General features: G+C 32.4%; 2 protein-coding genes across 3 annotated transcripts; both read right to left on the bottom strand.

Moving 5' to 3' along the window:
* Window positions 1-1,259: 1,259 nt before the first annotated feature.
* Window positions 1,260-12,577, bottom strand: LOC137812824 (uncharacterized). 2 transcript variants are annotated; one of them, XM_068615046.2, is made up of 22 exons: window positions 11,408-12,577; window positions 10,081-10,196; window positions 9,736-9,944; window positions 9,155-9,274; window positions 8,718-8,846; window positions 8,501-8,626; window positions 7,011-7,063; window positions 6,823-6,922; window positions 6,613-6,730; window positions 6,286-6,495; window positions 5,852-6,182; window positions 5,208-5,301; window positions 4,863-4,971; window positions 4,422-4,693; window positions 4,188-4,315; window positions 3,801-4,035; window positions 3,037-3,225; window positions 2,661-2,950; window positions 2,406-2,586; window positions 2,095-2,337; window positions 1,809-1,894; window positions 1,260-1,680 (listed from the first exon to the last, which is right to left on the bottom strand). In XM_068615046.2, the coding sequence occupies exons 1-22, from the start codon at window positions 12,232-12,234 to the stop codon at window positions 1,533-1,535; spliced, it is 4,314 nt and encodes a 1,437-aa protein (XP_068471147.2). In that variant the 5' UTR covers window positions 12,235-12,577; the 3' UTR covers window positions 1,260-1,532. The 2 variants fall into 2 exon arrangements, with proteins under 2 accessions (XP_068471147.2, XP_090155302.1); XM_090299176.1 differs by lacking the exon at window positions 11,408-12,577 and adding an exon at window positions 10,286-10,305.
* A 2,588-nt stretch (window positions 12,578-15,165) lies between these two features.
* Window positions 15,166-17,150, bottom strand: LOC137809825 (inositol oxygenase 4). The gene is given in 12 exon segments (XM_068610895.2): window positions 15,166-15,235; window positions 15,328-15,409; window positions 15,515-15,544; window positions 15,546-15,591; window positions 15,632-15,701; window positions 15,848-15,970; window positions 16,061-16,113; window positions 16,250-16,309; window positions 16,421-16,625; window positions 16,750-16,831; window positions 16,936-17,029; window positions 17,120-17,150. Coding segments are annotated over 12 exon segments (903 nt in total). The 3' UTR covers window positions 15,166-15,208.
* Between the last annotated feature and the right edge of the window lie 4,284 nt (window positions 17,151-21,434).

Raw genomic sequence — 21,434 nt, 5'->3', positions numbered from 1 at the left:
TTTTAGTTTTTCTCCCTCCTTGATTGTATTGAATCGACCATTGATTATGTTCCCAAAGGGTCAAAAACACTTTCATGGTACTTAGTGTAATCAATTCTCCTAATAGCATAAGCAATAAATCTCATCATCGGTCCTTAAAGACCTGTTCGACCAGTTGATCTGTAACATGTGGTTATCTAAGAAATACGCCAACTTGAGGTCAAAGAAGCCAATCCCTTGATACTGCGGTTCAACACTTCACTTTTATTTTATATATTGAAGATTTCGTGGAAACTACGTTTTAGTTGAAATTATAAATGTCACAGAAGGTTTTTTTTCTGCTTTTTGGGATGGCTATTTCCTAACGTAGCACAATGATCAATTCAGAAGTTGCTTCTTGCTTATGCTGGTCGAAAGTCAGATCAAACTGTTTTCCTGTTACCTGTCTTTCTCTAGTGATGCCTACTAAATGTTATATCACTAAGCACAAGGGATAGAGGAAGAAATACTTGTATTTGCAGTTTAAGTTTCATATGTTTATAGAAGATAAATTCAAGCTTGAACTTTTACTCGTTTTACTAAATAAATCAACCTCGAACAAATGGTTTGCCTCAATTATTATACATATTTATGTGATGTGTAAAGTAGCCAGACTTCTTTTTGCAGTCTGTTCATATCATTTATCATAATATACATATATACATACATATACATATATAAATAAATAAATATATATATATATATAGAGAGAGAGAGAGAGAGAGAGAGAGAGAGAGACATTTGGAGTTTGCTTGACCAAAACAAAATGTGCATGTGTATTTGATGATTTATATTCCCTCATGACCGCAAAATGTTTTCCACAAGGTTGTGACATTTTTGTATATAGAGAATACTTTACGTAAATCATGACGAATTGTATTTTTAAAGACTATGCTAACTACAAATCATCTGTCATTCTCACCCTGTACTTATGTGATCATATTTTAAAAGTGGTGTTAGAAATACACTTTTTGTATTAGTAAATTTGTAAACATTAAGAAACTTGATAGATCTTAACTGATTTGGAAAAGCGTCTTTGATGTGGATGATGCACAACGATAGTGACTCTTGCTCTATGCTGCGATTATGTTTTCCTTGTTTCTCATCATTTCCGCTTCTCCTAATAAACTGCTTTTGTAGGCGGGATTGTCCATAAACTTGTTTGCGAGCTAGAATGTTAATCTACAATACCATCTGTAAATTTCCACAGCCTGTGTATAACTAAAATGTGATAACAAAGATAAAAAAAATCAGTCAGTATACGTCAGATGCATATTTTGACAGAATCGCCAACCTTTACAGAAGGGCTGAGCCTTGAATTCTTATCTCAATTGGACAACTATAGTAAACAAACAATATAATCAACCGACTCCACACGGCACATTTTACTGAACCTTCCCCTAACGTTTATAAACTTTACACAGTGCCACTTAGTGACTGCTCCCACCCAATTAAACTTTACACTTTAATAAATACAAAAGGAAAGCAAAATAAAGAGATCAAAGGTAAAACTTTCAAGAATTCCAGAATACGTTAGTGTCACTGCTATACAACGAGGGATCTTGTATTTCCTGGTTGGCCACATGACAATCAACAAGGCGCGCTTGAATAATTTTACAGAGGGCCAGACCAGAAGGAAGTATCCACCATTCACTTTCATCCCTGGAATAGCCCACCATAACACATATATGCAAAAGGTTGTCAAATAGTGACATAAAATAAATCTGTGGCATCAATTTTCTATATCTGCTAAATTTATTGTTAATGCAAAGAAGGTAAAAGCTACTTACATACTAAAACTCCAGGATTGAATGGTAGAAAGCTTGTTGTGTGAATGAATTGTATAATGTATAAATCCACAAAAGAAAGCAACTACCTGTTTCAAGATACCCCAATTTATTGTCAAAGATGAAAACAAATACTTGGGAGTCTATTTGATACCACTTTGAAAAATGAAATTGAAATACAACTAAAACTATGTGGTACATCTTAGTACGCAGGTAAACTAAATAATTCAATAATGTCTTGCGTCACATTAAAAATAGTTTGAAACAAGTACAGTTTAGCAGAACTTACAACGTTGACTAGGGACATTAGATTCCACAAAGCATAGAGTCGAGCAAGCCCAGCTGATCGCTTAGGTCCCTGACTAAACAAAGCACTGATTCCAGATGGAAATGGAAATAGGACACCGAGAGGGAGGACAAATAAAACTAAGAAGAAGCTCAACAGCGAAAGTGAGTACATTTGAAGTAAGGTAAGCAACACTAAGATAAAATCTCCCAGCAGAAGGATAGAGATAACCAGACCTACTAGATCCTGCAACAGTATGAGTTAGAAAACGTCCGAGGGATAACATACAGTTGACAAGGAAAATATTTTAATACCTGATGACCAACGGGCTTTGTATTATAAATGATAAAAGCAAACGGATAGTACACAGTTTTCTTCTCTTTAAGTGTTCTTAGGCTTTTAGCATGCAATATCCCACCAGACATCCTTCTAGGCATCATCAGGTGTTCATTGCTTGTCATGCGATGCACGGGGGTTCTGGGACTTGAAAGTAAACTGCACATAACAAAGCATTTCTTAGAAAGTTTCATAAAATTATCAACAAGACAAATAATATGTTACAGCATTACCATGTCTGCTTCTCAGTAATTCTTGAATCGTCATAACCTTCGCATGATGAGGACATGCTTTCATTCTCGGTAGCATATACGACAATTCCAAATTGGCAATATCCAGATGCTGTAGGCTGAAGCCATGCAAGATCAATACGTACCCCATATGTAGCCAACTTAGGGTTAGCATATGCATCAATCCAGCTGATAACAGGGCCAAAAGTTATTTTTAGATGTCCGCGGCGAACCAGGCGTAATTGAGCATTAAGACCGGCCACTAATCGATACCATATAGTTGGTGGAACAGACTAGAGAGCAGAAAAAACATAATAATCAGCCAATAAAATAAACACTCAGGATTTCACAAAAAGGCTAAATTCTATGTTGAGCAAACCTGACTCATGATGCTAGTTAGAATATTATCACTAAGAAGAGAGAAAGGACTCGTGTAACTTCCATCTCCTCCAAAAACTATAGACATAGGAAATCTTTGATAAAGGTGAGGAGGCAGTTCGGGTCTTTTCTCATCCCCGCCAAGAAAGAAGTCCAGATATGCCAGCATCAGATCAGATGTTGCAGCCACCTGTATCATGACAGAGTAACTAACCATTGAATGATTCTAATTTCTAATAAATGAAAATCCCTGCATTTGACAGATATAATAAAGTAAAAACAACAGAAGAATCAAATATGTCCATCAAAGAAAACAAGTTTTAGATCCCCCCAAAACATGCATCAAACAGTAGTTAATTGGAACCATTAGTAGGAGGACAATGACAGTGGGGAGTGTTTTGGTTTTGGAGTGGAATTTGGTAGAGGAAGCTCTGGTCTCTCAAAGACTTGAATACCTAGAAGGCTACAAGAGTTTTGTAATATAACGTATCCACATTCCCCTCATCCCTGATCTTGTATCTCATTGATACAGATCCAGGGGCAGACGGCTTCTGTCTATAAACTCTGATCAAGTTCTATCACCAGGTCAACTAAAGTATAAAGGACACCATGTTTAGCCTACGGATATTTTAAATTACGTGAACATATTGCAAATTAAGTTCACCAGGGCAATAATGAATGACCTGCAACATAAGTTTAGTATGCCAGGACCTCAGAGCCCCAGTTAAGGTAAGGGACAAATTCATAAAATTAAATATGAAGTACCTTCAGCCCTTCATAGAGTGCTCGTGAACGACAAGAACGCAAGCATGCATGATCATACTCCGATCGAACAAATTCTCGAATTTTCTGTAATTTCTTTCTCCGACACCTTTGGAGCCATGACCAAGCAAGGGGGTATGCAATGATGCAAAGGATACTATAAATAGACCCTTCCCACCAGTGATAAGTAGCTAAACTATTAATGTCATCCACAAATCTATTGAAGGCATCTTCATATCTGCAATAAGTGATATACTTAATAGTTAAAAAGCTCAATTTTAATGCATATCGTGAACTAAAAGCCTCTTGCAGGGGGTGTTTGAAACTAAAATACTAAACACATATACACTAAATAAGGATCAGTTATACTTTAATGAAAGAGAGGCATACACAATAGCTTTTACTTGATCTGGAGGACAATGAGGTAGATGCCATGGTTCACTGAATGTATTTGGACCCTGGAAATACAACCGATGCACATGACTCTGAGATTCCTCACTTCTGTTTGTTTCCATTATCTGAAAGAAGACAGAAACACAAAGTTAAACTTTATTGTAACATCGAACTGAGTTCCAAAGGTAGTGAGCGTCAATGAGATTCACAAGGAAGAAGTTGGTTATGGACCTCATTCAGTGATTCCAGAAAAGGAAAAGAGTGATTCAATCGAGTGTCATTTCGAGCAGGTGTAACAGCTGGCAAATCATCCCCAGCTACATATTTTACTCGTGCAACACTGAGAACTATAGCAAGCAGGACAAGAAGGCCTAAGAGTAGAAGACCAAAAAGCCACGGTCCACCAAAAGTGTATACCAACTCTTCAAAAGCTGTATAACAGTTTGGCATGTGATATCTATCAGATAAGCACTCGTATGGACAAGGAGTCTCTGCCACACCACCTTTTAAAAAGGAAATGGGAAATCAAATCAATTGATGTTTATGCAATAAATTTTATCATACTAAAATGAGATTACTAGGAAACCTTCTAACTAAAAGCACACAGGTAAATAAGTTAGCCTTTACACTTCCCTTAAGGTGTGATGAAAGCAAACTTATTATTAAAAATACCTCGAACAGGTATATAAATGGCACGATGTGGAAGCTCATGAGACGGGCAGTCATGACAAAGAGCCCGGTCAGATCCAGTGAGATTTTTATATGTACCAACAGGGCATTCCTGCAACACAGTTAAATGCAAGCAACCAAGACAAAGCAACTGAGAAGTTGATCTTTGAAATTTCATTTCAATTATGAGACAGGAATTGACAGATTTAATGATAAAAAAGTTCTGTGAGTAACAGAAAACAATTACAAAGAACTACAGTTCATGATGTCAAGCCACCTAAGTCTTTAAATCCCATTCCAACTACACAAATAATTACTGAAAATTGCAAAGGATGATTGTTCATGTACCTCACAGAAGATACCATAAAGCCCTCTCGGACAAGCAGTTCCACTGATAGATCCTTTTTTTCCAGGAAGGCCCTGACCACCACCAAATCCTCCTCTGTAATGAGAAATAAAAACTCAACCAAAAGGGTCCAGAAAGATGATACTTTAAGCACATATGAATGCACATGCCCATGACTTACACTAGCCAAAAACAACCCAAAAGAGTTGGAAGGTATGAAAATCAAAGCATAACTTCTAAATTAGAACAGATAATCCTTGCAAGTCAAATTGAGGAGCAACAGCAGACAATGATGTAATTTTATGATTTCAAATTTACAGCCACATCCCCTACCAAAAAGAAAAATCCCAGTTTCTCCTTTGGGTAACATATCCAAGTATACATCAATTTATCTACAGAGAGTAGCATTAGAAAATGACTCCAGTTACAGACCTGTTGGCTTAGTCGAACAAGCCATAAGCCAAAATAAATTGTATTCAATACCACACCCAGCAATGATATTCACAACACTAATTCAATAGTCATGAACCTGCTTCTAGCTCTAAGAATCAAATAATGCATGAACTAGGGCAAACAAACAAATCTTCAGTCACAGCTGCTTAAAACAAATGCAGTAGATATAAGTATACTTTGCTATAATACCAACCCAGTAATAATGCTCCCCTTTACACTAGCTAAAGGAACATATTCATCTCCAACTGGAATATTAGACCAATGAAAGTGAACCCTTCCACCACCTCCACCCCCACCACCACTAGGACCACCTTGTCCGCCAGCAGTTGAGATTATAGAAGAGTCACCAAGTACCAGAGTCTGAACAAACAAAAGAACAGTTCCACCAGAACCACCACCAGGACCAATGCTTGAAGTAATCCCACCATCCTTCCCTCTTGTGTCATCTCCAAAGCTCTCTCCATCAGCTCTAAGAGAGCCGTTCAAAGTCAAACTTGACATTAAGTGCTCCAGTGAACCCATCACTGTCAAAGAAAATAAATAATTACACAAAATCACCCTTTCTTTCACCTAAAAACGCTGAGTAACAATAATTGTGGTCATAACTAAATTTTAATTAAATCTTACCAATGATGCCACCACCTGCAGTTGCACCGGCTAAACTACTATTTCCACTGCCACTGCCAAGTTCACATGGCAAATCAACATCCCCGTAAGTGGAACCACCTTCAATGAAATTTCCATTGTAATATCCATCCCCACCATACCCTCCATGTCCACCTCCACCACCAATTCCATTTACAATATATCTTCCCCTACCTAATCCACCAGTACAGCCTGCAAACGGGTTGAAATAAAAATAAAAATTTAATAAGCCATCATAACATAATGCAAGCTACCAAGTGATGTATGAAATTCAGTACGGAGTAAAGTATTTAGAGGAAATAACCATACCCAGCCCAGACACACTGATTACTCCTGAATAAGAAATATCTACATTTCTAATCCAGTGAAAGTGCACAACAGAACCTGTTATGATGCCTTCAACAATAACATCCTCAACCCGACATATCTGCAGTAGAAACCCATGACAACTATTATCCTTTATAGAAAGAGATCTGACCAATATAAGAATTTCAGCTTTTATGGGGTCTAAAGAAAAACCTGAAGTGTGAAAGCCAGTGACGAATTCACATTACAGTCTTCAGGTGGATGAAGCAATTCCACAGGACAATTTTCAACTTCACAGTAGAGTTGTGGACTCCTGCCATTTAACAGTCACAGAATAAAATAGTCAACCAAATACAGAAATTTGTGCCAAAGCTTTCTTATCGTGCATTGCATAAACTTACATGTTATCACCGGAAGCCTCTAAAGGTCCTCTTAAAACAGATCCAGGCCCAACCTTTTCGTTTCAAATATGATGGTTAATGAATTAGCACAGATATAATAATACAGCCACACAGTTCATAGGTCACTAAATCAATTTTAAAAATTTCAAAATCCCAAGTCACAAATATACAAGGAACAATACAATATTTAAGTCATCCATGGTAATTGTTGTATGTGATGTGAGAAAGGGCAGAGATTTCTTTAATACATATTTATTAAATTCAATATTCTTTGCCCTTTAGATGCTAAATATGAAAATTTAATAGGTTAGTGATATAGTGGATTCTTCCAATAGCTTAAAACCACCAAATTTCAACATCAAATGGAATAGAAAAAAAATATTATACAATATGATTAACTAAACTGACATAATTATCCGAACTTTGTATCAGAGAAACAAAGCCTCAAATAGAATTTTAGTCTAAATTAAATTTACAACTTTTAATCTCTTATTGTGCACTAGACCTATTCAACACTAAACCAAATTTACAGGGCACACTTTGCAGCACCCAAATAGCCAGGTTTGGTGTTAACCAATTATCAGTGAACCATTTGCACACAAAATAACCCAACTTAAACCTTCAATCTCCTAAATTTCTAAGCCTAATCAGATATCATTAAAACCTAATTTATTGCTTAAAATCTTCAGCCTAAATTTGCAATACCCAATTAGGGGTGGGCAAAATGCATGAATTGAACTGAACTATTGCAAAATTGAACTAAACTTTAAAAGTGGTTTGAGAGAACTGAATTAAATTGTATAATGGTTTAAAAAAATGAATTAAACTGAACTACATCATTGAATGAATTAAACTAATTTGAACTACTATAAATTGCATGAACTATATGAATTGTTGGAGTTATTACCAGTAACTATCTTATTTTGAAGTATCTTTTCCAACATCATAAGTTATAGTTCCCTTTAGTTCAAGAAGTTCTATTTATGAGTAATTCAGTTTTTAAAATTCAAATTAATAGTACAATTCAGTGCAGTTTTTGTTTTAAACAATTCAGTTTTTTTTATGCAGTCCAATTAAGTTCAATATCAATTTGATTTAGTTCAAATACTTTTGAACAACCCCACCCAATTAGAACATTAAGTATCCTACCTTAAACGTTCAACCCATCAGGATTCAGGTTTATAAACCCTTACTGACATGCTAAATCCATGTCCATTGCTTAACAATTCATTTGTCTTTAACTGTCAGTTTAAATTCATAATATAAAACGGCACAACAAATGGAACTTTTAACACTACCAAAGCTTTCCTAAAAGAAAATCCATCAAAACAAACCATATGATATGACTATCCAAGATTAGACATCAAGTGAGCACAACTATCATCGCAACAAAGAGAAAGATGAACATTCTTCAAAAACAGTTGAAATGCTTCTAAAGAAACAATTAAGTGTCATAAAGAGCAATATGAGCACACAAGACTTTAACTTACATTTATACTATAAAACAATGACAAAATCAGATGTTGCGCTTCAATCAAGTTTCCAGCTCCAGACAAGTTCAAATATCCTTGTCCATGAACTCCCAAATTTGCATTAGAATGAATAACAGATGACTCCTGATAACCGCCACATGATTTAGCATCTCAGAGTAAGCAATGCAAATTAAAGTTGCGCTGGAAATGAGAAAAAATACAATAGGATGACAACCTTGAGAACAACCAAGTTGCTAGCTTCAAGTAAGGATGTTGCAACAATTGGATCACCATTGGCATCTATATACATCTTGGAATTCAACATCAGATGAATCTTGACAGACATACGAAGAGCTCCATATATCTAATTTAAAAAACAAAAGGAAAGGTCAAAAGATCATGAATGGGAACACATTATTAGTCTCTTCAAATAAACCATCCCATATATAAATACTAAACTGACAACTTTCAGATTTAGTTCGTAAGATATGATTTTTGAAAGAAAAAAAAGTGGAAAAGAGGAAATGAATAGTAAACTCTATTGGAAGTTCTTAGTTTGCACCTAGCAAGTCAAAAATGGAATCAAGTAGCTTGTGAAAGCACCTGAACTGAACCCAAATGAAAAAAATACAACTGTTCCAAGAGAAAGAGGCCTTTTGTAGTTCTACTTGCCTTGACTACAGAGTCACTCATCAGAAGCTCTTCCGCCATTAACTCAAACTCTGATGAACCATAATGAGCAAGCCCAAAGCTTAAAACAGCACCAAAGGTCAAACGAATTAGTCCACCAACCTGCAAGTTAATAAAAATGGTATTTTGGATATCCTTCAAACTCTTAAATGCGATTACGAAAAAGATTGCATTAAAAACCCAATAACAGCTCTTGAAATGAAGCAATGTAACTTCCTTTTAAAGTTACAATATTAACTAAATATATGAAATAGGCTTTGTCCGTTGTCTATCAGTTTCTGGTAATTATTTCAAAATATATTTTATCACCCAACCCAACAGAGAAGTCATAAAAACATTGACCAAGAAAAAAAGGCAATACGTAGTCATCCAAAATCAAGTAACTTAAACTGTATTTAAAGTACCAACAATAACTAATTAATGGCCAGATATTCTTCTGAATATGTTTACAAAGTGTTTTTTCATCTTATTTATGTTACTCTTCTACCTGAAAATGTGTCTTCTTCTTTTTCCTAATATTAATAAGTTATTCCATTTGGCATAGAGATCAGTATTTGAATCACCTGAACACGACTCCAATATAACGGAAATAATGCTTTTGCCTGATTCTGGACATAAACATTTGTCCAAAGAGGCACTTTAGGAAACTCTAACAGAAGAGTATCAGTTTGAGTAGACAAATTATGATTGCAAATGGTAAGACTCCGAGGAACAGCATCATAGTACGTCCCTGCAGCACCTGCGTTGTCAGAACATCCAAGACTAATACCTCCTGCAAAAAAACAGAACAAGCTTCATATATATATGTGTGTACTTACTTATCTGAAATCAAAACAATTTTGAGGGTTTTCTCTAAATTGAAATAGGACAAGAGTATTGTTTTTAAAACACTAATCATCATAGCACACCATGAATGAAGAATTTTGTATTGTCATGTCTGCTGAAAACATTAATTGACACTCGTCCTCCTCCACCGCCAGCAAACCCACCACCTCCAGTGGCACTGATTGTGCCAGTTCCAGTCCTGCACTTGGCAGAAGACATGAATAGTTACAAACTATATGATTTAGATCAAGCAACCTGAAATTAAATAGAAATAGAGAATAATTGAACCTCATGAAAGTGGTGAAACATTTGCTAAGTTTTTGCACATCGAAAACTACTCAATTGCATGCAATCACTCTGAAAACATTCTTTAAAATTCCACACCAACAACAAGAATACAAAGCAGTAAAACAAAAAGACTCCACAATTGAGATCATGTACTAATAACAGTGACAACAACTGCTAACAACAACAACAACAAGCCTTTTCCCATTAGGTGAGACGTGCCACACAAATCAATCAACAACATAACATTCTATCTCACGTCTATAGAGTATAGACAGATCATTGTCCCTTAGATCCTTTTTAATACTTTTGCCTATAGTTTTTCTTAGACTTCTCTGCTTCTAGTGATTACACTGCCTGCATCTAACCTATTCCCATAATTGGGGATTCTACAAATCTTCACAACTAATTGCTGAAATTTTACCATTTTTTCTACCATTCATGCAATCTCAACTATAACTGCACCACTCCGCAAACATTCTTTAGCATTCCAAACCACAAAAAAATAAACATTAAAAAATAAAGAGACTCCACTAATCTCATTTACATGTATTTCCGAAAAAATAAATAAGAGTTACAAAGTATACTACGAGTCTACGATAATGAGATCACGTACTGACTGTCACAATGACACTGACTACCAACAACAACAACCAAACCTTTCCCATTATCTGAGATCAGCTACACTGATCAATCAACACCATAATACTCTATCACATATGATGTCTATAACTAAGTCATTAACCTATAAATCCTTCATAATAGTTTTTCCTAACTTCCTATGTCTCTGATGATTAGGCTACCCAGCATTTGATCCCCTAATTGAGAGATTCTACGAATATTCTTCACACATGCTCAAACCTCCAAAGCTTAAATTCTTACCGTTTTTCTACATTTCATGCAACCTCAACCTTCTATCTACCACAATCATTCCTAACTTACGGCATACTGACTACCAAGCACAATACTACAAACAACACAAAAAAAACTTATCTCACTAGATAAGGTAAGCTATGTAAACCACAATGTCATTCGGCTCCTTAAAGAGCAAAGTTTCTGAGATGTTATCATAAAACCCAATTAAAAATGCAAAATCAAGATTTAGAGGCTGACACGATACATTACATTCTATGAGCTTTAATAAAAATGCTGCCACCGGAACCTCCTCCACCTTTGATCCCACCATCTCCTCCATTTGCCAAGAGATCCCCAGACACATCAATGGAATCAACAACATCAAGCTTAATCCTCCCTCCTCCTTCCCCTCCATACTTCTCCTCCTTACTAGTCGTCCCACCCTTACTCCCATAACTCCACGGCTTATCCAGCGAAGACCACGAGTACGCATCCCCACCCCAAACATCATCCGGAAGCTTCGTATTATCCGAAACACACGTGGCGCCTCTCCCGCCGTGCCCTCCTCCCGCCCCTTGCGTCCCCGATGGCGTCCCACTCGTCTGCGCCGGCGGCGCCCCGGCCAGCCCGGTCACGTTTATCACCGAACCGCCGAACAGGCTCGCGTTGCGCGACGCCACCAGCACCGTCCCTGCCACCATAACAGCACCACTCTGCAAACTAAATTCGCCACTCACGTTTATCAAAATCGCGCACCCCAGCACGGGGCAAGTCAAATTCACGCCGGGAAGTATGTTCAAGCTCCCGTTCCCTTCTATGTACACGTCACCGTCGAAAAGCAGACTCGAATTGAGATCGCACGTGGTGGCGAGCGTGCCCGTCCCGTTTAGACCCTCCTGGCACGTGAGCGAGGGCGGGTGAGGCAGCGACGGCGGCGGCGGCGACGGAGGCGTGTAGTCGCCGTATAGCGCGTCGAAGTCGGAATCGAGGATCGAGAATCCATGGTGCGAGTTCTGGGAAGCGAAAGAGAAAGTGAAGTATAACAGTATTGAAAAGGTGGTTAGGTGTGAAAGAGGTTTGTGAAGAGTGTAAGCCATTAAAAAGGAGGCAAACTCATCACTGAGAGCTTTAAGGTGTTGAAATCGATTCCAAAGGGAATACAATAGGGTTTGGGGTTTCGATGAAACGGTGAATTGCAACGATGAACGCTGAAGAAGAAAACAGTGAGACAATAATATTATAATATTATTATTGTTGAGGAACAAAAAAAGAAGGTATGAAGAAAATGTAGCAGTGGAAGTTAAGTTAGTGCAGGGAAAGAGATAAAAAGAAAGAGAAAGAAAGTGAGTAACGTGGAAACGGACGAAGGGGTGCGCCTGAACTCAACAGGTGGCTGCTACCTACATACACTGGGGGCAACAACACGCACGTACGGCACGTGCCTTTCTTCTTCTATTCTTTTCTTTTCTCTTCTCTTCTTTCTCTTCTCTCTTCACCGCTTCACTCACTTTTCTTCTTTCTCACGTTACCAGATCCTCATTCATCAATTGGGCTCACACTCCATCTCAAGGCTGCTTCTTCCTGCACCTCCATATCTTCTTGTGTCACCTCCATATATTTTTTATATTCTAAAAATACCCTTTATTAATATTCTGGATTACATAATCCAGAAAGTCCTTTTCTAGATCCAGAATTAGCTTCTGAATTATGTAATCTGGAAGCCTTTTGTTATTAGCTTCTGGCTTACATAATCCGGAAGTCTTTTCTATACATAAAATTAGCTTTTGGATTATGTAATCCGGAAACCTTTTTTTAAGAGGAGTAATTAGTTTCCGGATTACATAATTCGGAAGTCTTTTCTAAATATGAGATTGACTTTCGGATTATGTAATCCGAAATATATTCGGATTACATAATCTATAGGCTTATTTCAAATGCAAAAAAGAGTTTTGGATTTTATAAATCTCAATAACACTTCCAGATTCAGAAACAGCTTCCGGATTATGTATGGAGGTGGCACAAAAAAGGAGAAAACGGTATTTTTACATTTAGTATGGGGTGGCAGAAGAAGGTATGGAGGTGTAGGAAGAAAGAGTCCCATCTCAAACCACCAGCCCAGCCCAGCCCAGCCCATAAAACATATTACTTTCTTCCAAAAAAAAATCAGTGTACAAACAAGTTTGTTAGACGTCAAATTCTTACCATGTGATAGTTAGAGGGAGTTATACCAAATATTAGGCATTAATAAAGTATTTGTTATATTAAAAAAATTATTTATCATTCTTTTTTTCAAAGACAATAGTGCTTTTATTTCTTATAATTTATTCTTAATTATATTTTGAATTAAAAAAAACAACATAAATTATTTATATATCATTATTTTCTTTTCTTGTTTTTCTAGAAGTACACCGAGTACCTCTTTCCTATTATAAAACGTGATTAAAAAAATAAATTTTAATTGAATAAAATATTGTTGTGTTTGATAATTGTTTTCATATAATAACAGGTGTTACTTGTTGATGTGTCACTTGAGATTAAATTTCATAATAATAGAATTTTTATTAAAAAAATATATTTTTGTGTCTTTTATGATTTATACATCAACTTCAATTTTTGTCTTGCACGACTCTATTAAATATTTTGGTTGTAGGAAGGAAAATAAAAGCAAGAAAGGCATTATATTGTTTCACGTCTTATTTCACACACTAATTAAGTATTAGGCACCGAAATTTCTTTTTCTATCACAAATTCAAAATGGATTTAGACTTCAAATATCACCAATTTCGTTATTTTTTCCGTTTATAATTTGTTGGGTCACCCTCCAAAATTTATTTTGTTTTTCTTCTGTGTGTTTCTTATGATGCTTTCTACAAGTACGAGTGGATTAATAGTTACAATAAAATTAACGAAAATACATGATTAATTGCATCATATTTGTTATGGTTAATCACCACATTTAAATATTGTTCGCTTTAAAAATTGGTGTTCCGTTACGATTTTGTCTTTAAAAGACATCTCAATAGAGGAGGAATGAATATATAAATTATCTTTGACCTTAAATGTATGACTATATTAACAGTATCGAAATACATCATAAAGATATTTCATACCACATTTTGATATAAAAAAATAATATATATATATATATATATATATATATATATAACACGATCTTAAAAGTCTTTTATAGATAATTTTGTTTTGTTTTTACAAAATTTTATATTACACGTAAAGAATATGGGGTAAAGAAATTAAAATATATTTTTACTGAAAAGGTAAGCATGCAAAACATTTTCAATAGAAGACCTAATGTTGTAAAGAACATACACAAATCTCTTTAATCTAATACAATATAAACCAGTTTCTAATAGGGATATATTTTTATTATTTCTTTCATTTACTTATATTTGAAAACATATATTATACGTTGATTGAACTTATAAAGAAAAATTAACTCGTTTTAAAATTTATAAAAAATACTATTTAGTGAAAAAATTATAAATAATATATTTATTATTGTTCTTAATCCGTAGAAATAAAATAATATATAAAAACGAAAGTATTGTCATCGTTTATTAGGGTAAGTTAAAGAGTATACGATGGAGTAAATCTTGTATATATATAAAATAAAATTATTATAACTTTATAAGTGGAAATTATTTAGTAATGTAAATAATTATTTATCAAAGTTATACCAATACTTAGTATCTTAACTAAATATTGCTATAATTTATTATTATAATTTCTTTCATAACTTCCTCTACCATTAGTAATTACTTCAACTACCTTCTAATATAATATTGTGAAAGAAATATTATAATGTCAATCTATAATTTTACAAGATTTCAATTTAAACAAATCTAAGCTTTCAACATCTATAAAATAATTTTTTAATCTCTATTTTTTGAGAAAGTTCGTCCTTCATATCTTGAAATTTATGACAGCAGTAATACCAACTGCTCCTTAATTTTCAATAATCCTTTAAAGATGTTGGGGTGATGAAATTTTATAATTATTCGAAGAAGCATTTCAACATCATTTAGTAAATCGCTGGTATCACAGGGTTCACCATCACCATCTAAGTTTGACAGGGAAATACTGCAATGCAAGTGGCCAAATTCAAAGAAAATAAGAACCCCACATATAAATATACATCAACAAGAACAGTAACAATAAAATAAAATATTCACCTTCTCGATTAGTGACATATAGTATGGCTTAACTTTCTCCACGTCGACCAGAACTTTGCTCTTACTATAGAGATCATATTTGCTGCATGAATGTACAAAATTATATATATTATTTACATGTTCATTGTGCAGTGAGAATAAGTTATGGCAGTGAAATAAACAAATAGTCAAAATTATAGATATGTACTTGAATACTTAGAGCCATTTCAAATTCTCAGTCTTCTTCATTCATCAAATGAGTATATGCACCTTCCTTGTGTAGAGCTGCAAAATTAATTATATAGTCGGTGTCGAAACTGCTTACGATAGAAAGAGTGAAATCTGATTATGAACAATCCTGCAGATGGCAAAGTGCTGCCATTTTTCTTTGCAACCTGCACATTCCAATGCACCACCATGTATGGATTCATGCATTATCAGATATTTTTACACACACACATATGTATATATATATATATATATATATATGTATATATATATAAATTCGTTTGCTGAAGTTTATATGCATGTATAGGCTCACCAAATACATGTATTCATCGTGTCCCCATGACATCATTACGTTCTGCAATCCACATCCTTCGGTGTAGATTCCATTTTTAGTTTTATATGCAGGGCATTGGTAATCTGGGTTGTTCTTGAAATACTGTATATTCATCAGGATGCAATCAGGGTTTGCGTTGATAATCAATTGAAGAATAAAATGCTTCTTAATTGATCACTAGAAATTGATTACCTTGTGATGAATATTTGACTCGTCAAAGGTGCATCCTAAGGGGAATGTATCTCCTGCAACAAACATGCCCTTAACTTGTTCGATCAAATGCCGAATTTAAATTTCAAAACAAATTGGAATAAAGAAACAAAGTTAATATAAGTATACACACAAATAATAAGGATTAAATTAGATAATAAGGGTTCTTACCAACAACAACCCATTGAGGAAGTGCACCAAAGCGAGGAAGAAGAAGGATCTTTCCAAGATCTGAAACACGCCAACAACATCATATACATATACCGATCTATGTTTCTATCACGTTGCAAATTTAAAATTGATCAAGCTTTTGATTTGCATGTATATATATACAGGATTTACCATGGATAAGAGCGGTCAAATGCAACCAATCTTGATCAGGATAATCCTTTCTGATGGCCTCAGCAGATTGCAACAAATGTTGAATTTGAGCTTCGTCCAAATCAGGATCGTTGTCATCCACCACCTCATTCAGCAGTTCGCAACATTCCCATATGCCCATTTCAGCTTTGTCCATTGTGACATATATCTCCCTCATTCTCTTGGCCTAGATCCATAACAATCGTTATTAGTTATTCACAATTTCCATTTTAATCAGCATTGTCATTCCTAGTTTGAAAATCGAAATCCATATAAGTATTGGTGAAAACAATTCATATTGCTTTGCTTACAAAGTCATAGGTCTGGTTTATGTGTTGCAACCTATAAAATTCCTCCACGCCTTTTTGTCTTTCGCTTTCAACGTCATAATCTCTGCCATATACCAGTTTCATTAAAAATAGAACTTTAAAACCATATGTAAAGAATACTTGAAATTAAAAACACAAGTAGTTAACTGAACATATGAAATTAAAAACCTGAAGGAGTGTCCATATGAATTGATATCTGGAGCCATAAATCCATCTTTTGCCTCATTATTATTCTTTGGCACGTTATTCCCTTGTTGAAGTTATGAACGTATGCATGCAATATGACCATGAGAAATTAGCTTGTGCAACGTAAGAGACGAAAAAAACTAGCAAAAATAATATTGATGCTTACCAAGTGCAGGCTGGTCATTGAGGATGGCCATTTTGTTCTTCGGTGAGAAGAGAAAGGATTGGGGAAGAGAAGAAAAGAGACTGGCAAAGAAATGGATGTAGTATTTATTTGAAAAAAGTATAGTGTATTTATACTCCCATGAATTTAATTTGGTTAATTGATGTTTTGCAATGTTGATTTGTCATTTGTTGTTTTTTGGAGTTTGTAGAAGTTTTGTTAGTTGTTTTGTTAGTTGTTGGTAGGAGGTTAAAGTTCTTGTTAAGAAGAGGTTAAGAGTTTTATTTATAAGAATTGAATCATTCTAAAATGTTTGATATTTATTTATTTTAAAATGTTTTACGTATTCATCTAAACCACCATATCCCTAGTTTAAGGATTTAGTTTTGTTGGAAGATGATAAAATAAATAAGAAAATGTGATATTATAATAAAAAGATTATTTATAGTTAATTATTTAGTGTTGGAGATAAAAAAAGTAATAAAGTAAATAATGCTTGTCATAACATAAATTATTAAAATAATTTTAACTAAATTATAAAGATTCATATTTTATTAATTATATATTTATTTTTATGTTGTAAAAAAATAAAATAAAAATTATAAGTAAGATCTTAACATTTTTATTATTTAATTTATATTTTAAATAATATAACTTTCATTTACGTGTAACTGTAATTATAAATAATATACATATATATAACATAATATATTAAATAAAAAACTATCATATAAACTAATACTAACAAAATTATACAAAATTTTATTATATTTACATAATTAATTATTTAAAAAATTGATAGTTAAAACATTGGTAGCTAATTAAATACCAATTTAAAAACTATTTAATAATAATAGAAACTAATTTAAAAACTAACAAATTTTTTAATCTATAAATTTTTTTTTTTTATCTAAAATTTATTTTTATTTCATAATTTTCTTATAATGATAAGAGAAAATTCATAATTTCAAGGTTAAGACTTAATTTTCTTAAAATCTATCTCTAAATCCTCATTTACTGTTAAGTAAATATCTCTAAATAATTGAATGAAAGTATTTCGAATTAGAAACATACTTTCTCCCTACTTACACATAACAATCATATGTGCATTGTCATGCCTTTCATTTTCTTTATGTCTTATTATGGCATTGAAATATCCTATGCACACTATGTCTTTAACCCCACATAGTACCAAATGTTTTCTTACCTATTTACTTGCATAACTTTTTCATTTTATAATTTTTCCTCCATTTCATCTACTTTTTTAGGACTAAACTTTATTAACTCCTTAAGATAAGAAATATACTACAATCATAGATAAGTGAAGAATAATATTATCATATATTTTTTAAAAATATAAAATAATTAATATTCTATGCATATTATATCCAAAGGGATTCTAAATTTATCCCTTTTTTTTTCTAAAACTTTTATCTAACACGTGTGTAATTAATTAACCAGAGAGAGAGAAAAATATGAAAGAAATTATTTTAGAAGTTTAGTGACGGCAGAGATACATAAATTAATTAAAAAAAATATAAGGGACTTCATATTTTATTTATGCAATTTGTTATATTTATTTATCGTTTATTTTCGTCCAAATATTTTAAATTTGTCTTACTTCTTGTCTACTTATACTCTATTAACTTATTTTTGCTATACATATTTTCTCTACTGAGCAATAAATTAAGTTTATTAGAAAAATAAAGAGTATTTCACATAAAAATATTTATTTTTCACTCGAGAATTACGAATCTTTTAAATGATTAAATTTTGGTTGGTTGGTGAAAAATATTATCAAAACATTAGTTTTCTACCGCATTAAATTAAATTATTTAATAAAAAATAACATAATATAATTTTTAGTGATTTTTTAATTTTTACTCAGAAAAATTAATTTCCACATAAGAATGTTTTGTTAGAAACTACCAAAAAAACATTATCTATCAGAACTCCTTAATTTTTGGGAATGTTATATTTTAAACAGCAAATCGAACCTAAGAAAACGCTTTTTTTTCAACTTCAAATTCACCAAAAAAAATAAAGTTTACTATCTTCTATACGCGTAATCCTAAATTTTTCCTTAATATGCATTAATCTTCTTACTTACTTTGTTTATTCTTTTAGGACTGTTTTAATTATTGAATATTTATATTTTTCAAAATATTAATTAGATTTGTTTTTATTTATTATTTTCTTTATGGAATGATTTAAGATAAGAGTTATTATAATTCAAAATAGAGATTATTAGAATAATTAAAGTCTTTCTTGACTTGTAATAAGTAAGTTTTGATTACAAGAAAATATGATTTCCATACACAAAAATATGTCACATAAAGATAAGAGACATCTATTTGTTTTTCTTATATTAATGTCATTTTAGACTTTTCTAAAACCAAACTTTAAGTATCTCAGGCATAACTACCTTAGCTAATTTTCATTTCCGTGAAGAATGCTTTTTAACAAATAATTCTTTATTTATAGGATTTGTTAGAATAAGGTTAATAAAAATAAAGTGTTTGTCTTTTAAGTATAAGCTATTTGAAATGTTTTGACACTAACTTGACTTAGAATGGAAAACAAAAAAAATAATGTTTTTTTTTTTAAATTATAAGGGTCAAAATTTAAGTACATTTATTTTTTAAAATAATAAGAGATCTCACATCGACTAGATATTAAAATATTTCATTTTTCATAAGTGGGTGCAAATTTCACCTCATACGTCGGTTTTATGAGGTTAAGTGAGGTTTAAAGTTCACTTCTTAATATGGTGTCTTAACGAGAGTTTGTTGGGCCTATCATGTCACCCACTATCAAACCGTTATCTCGAGTTAAGTTTAAAGTTCACTTCTTAACCGTTATCCATGATTAATAAATTAGTTTTTCTAAAAAAAACTAAACAAATAGTTTCTATGCTAACATTATATTTTAATTCCAAATACATTTTTATAATTTTTTAAAAAAAGAATTGAATAAAGTTCATCACTTAAACGTCATACAAAATGGAAAAAAAAAGTTCATCACTCAAATATTTAAATGGGCGTTTAAGTCATGAGTAAAAATTAATTTGAAATATGTTAACGAAATTATTTCACTGAAGTCATGAAAAACTTTCAAAGTCAAACAAAGAAGGTCACTTGAAGAATCAACAAAAGCTCAAGTGACATGTTCGTGCTCACTTAAAAAAAAAGTATAAACACCCCTCAATTCATCAATATTATAAGGCTATAAATAAGAAATTAAGTTATGAAAATAAAAATATGTAATAGTTTTATTTTAGATATTTTCTCTCCTTCCTCTTTTGTACAAATAATATTAGGTTTGTTTGTGGTAACTTTATGGTTTAAGAAAAATAGAACAATCAACATATGAATTGGGAAACCACTCTATTGTTATCATGTCTAAAACTTTATCTTCTAGTTATTTTTCTTTGTATGTAATTTATCAAGTCTCACTTTTTATCTCTCATTCTAATATTGATAATTTTTTTTTTAAAGTATAGTTATGTATTGAATTTCTAAATTCTTGATATGTACGAAGAGAAATATAAATTCATCCTTAAAATTTGTTTTTGATTAAAATCATTTCAATATATTAAATTACTAAAAATAAATTTTAACATAATGGTTGGACTATGAGAAAATTCCATAAATTTAATTTTAAATTTTAAAGAAAGATATAGAAAGTGATTCATAGAATTGAATTTGTTTCAATATACTTAATATAAGCAAAAATACGGGAATAGAACTTGATGTATAAATTGATAATAAGATGGTGTTTAATGCAGGAATATTCTTATCATATGAGAATATTCTTAAAATTCATTCAGAATATTCTTAAATTTTATTGACAAGGAATTGTTATAAGTAATACTAAATTATGTTGTATGAATATTTCATAGAAGATACTTTAAACGAACTCACGGATATTATTTAGTTGAATTCATTCATTTTATTTTAATTTCAAATATTAACAACTATTAGAAAATAAATTATTTAATTAAACATGTGCAGTTAGATTTCACTAGTCATTTTCTATTAATAGAATATTCAGCGGTAAGGAAAAATTAAAGACGAAACTTTAAGAAAAAATGTGAACCATAATTTAAATCGTGGATATTCAAGAGAATGCATGTGCGGATAAATTTGTTAATTTAGGTTTTATTCATAGAGTGTATTTTCATTGGTACAATAGATTTTCATTTAATATTTTCTTAGAGTTATTTAGTAATAGGTATAAATTACCTATGTATCGTTTCTGTTAATATATGAGTTTTGGTTTAATCCACCTATATTTTCTTCTATTTCTTATTTCTTTT

The sequence above is a fragment of the Phaseolus vulgaris genome, chromosome 2, assembly GCF_051622355.1.
Source record: "Phaseolus vulgaris cultivar YP4 chromosome 2, ASM5162235v1, whole genome shotgun sequence".
Taxonomy (NCBI): Eukaryota; Viridiplantae; Streptophyta; class Magnoliopsida; order Fabales; family Fabaceae; genus Phaseolus; species Phaseolus vulgaris.
The sequence above is the reverse complement of the archived record's forward strand: the minus strand, read 5'-3'. Positions and strand labels throughout refer to the sequence as shown.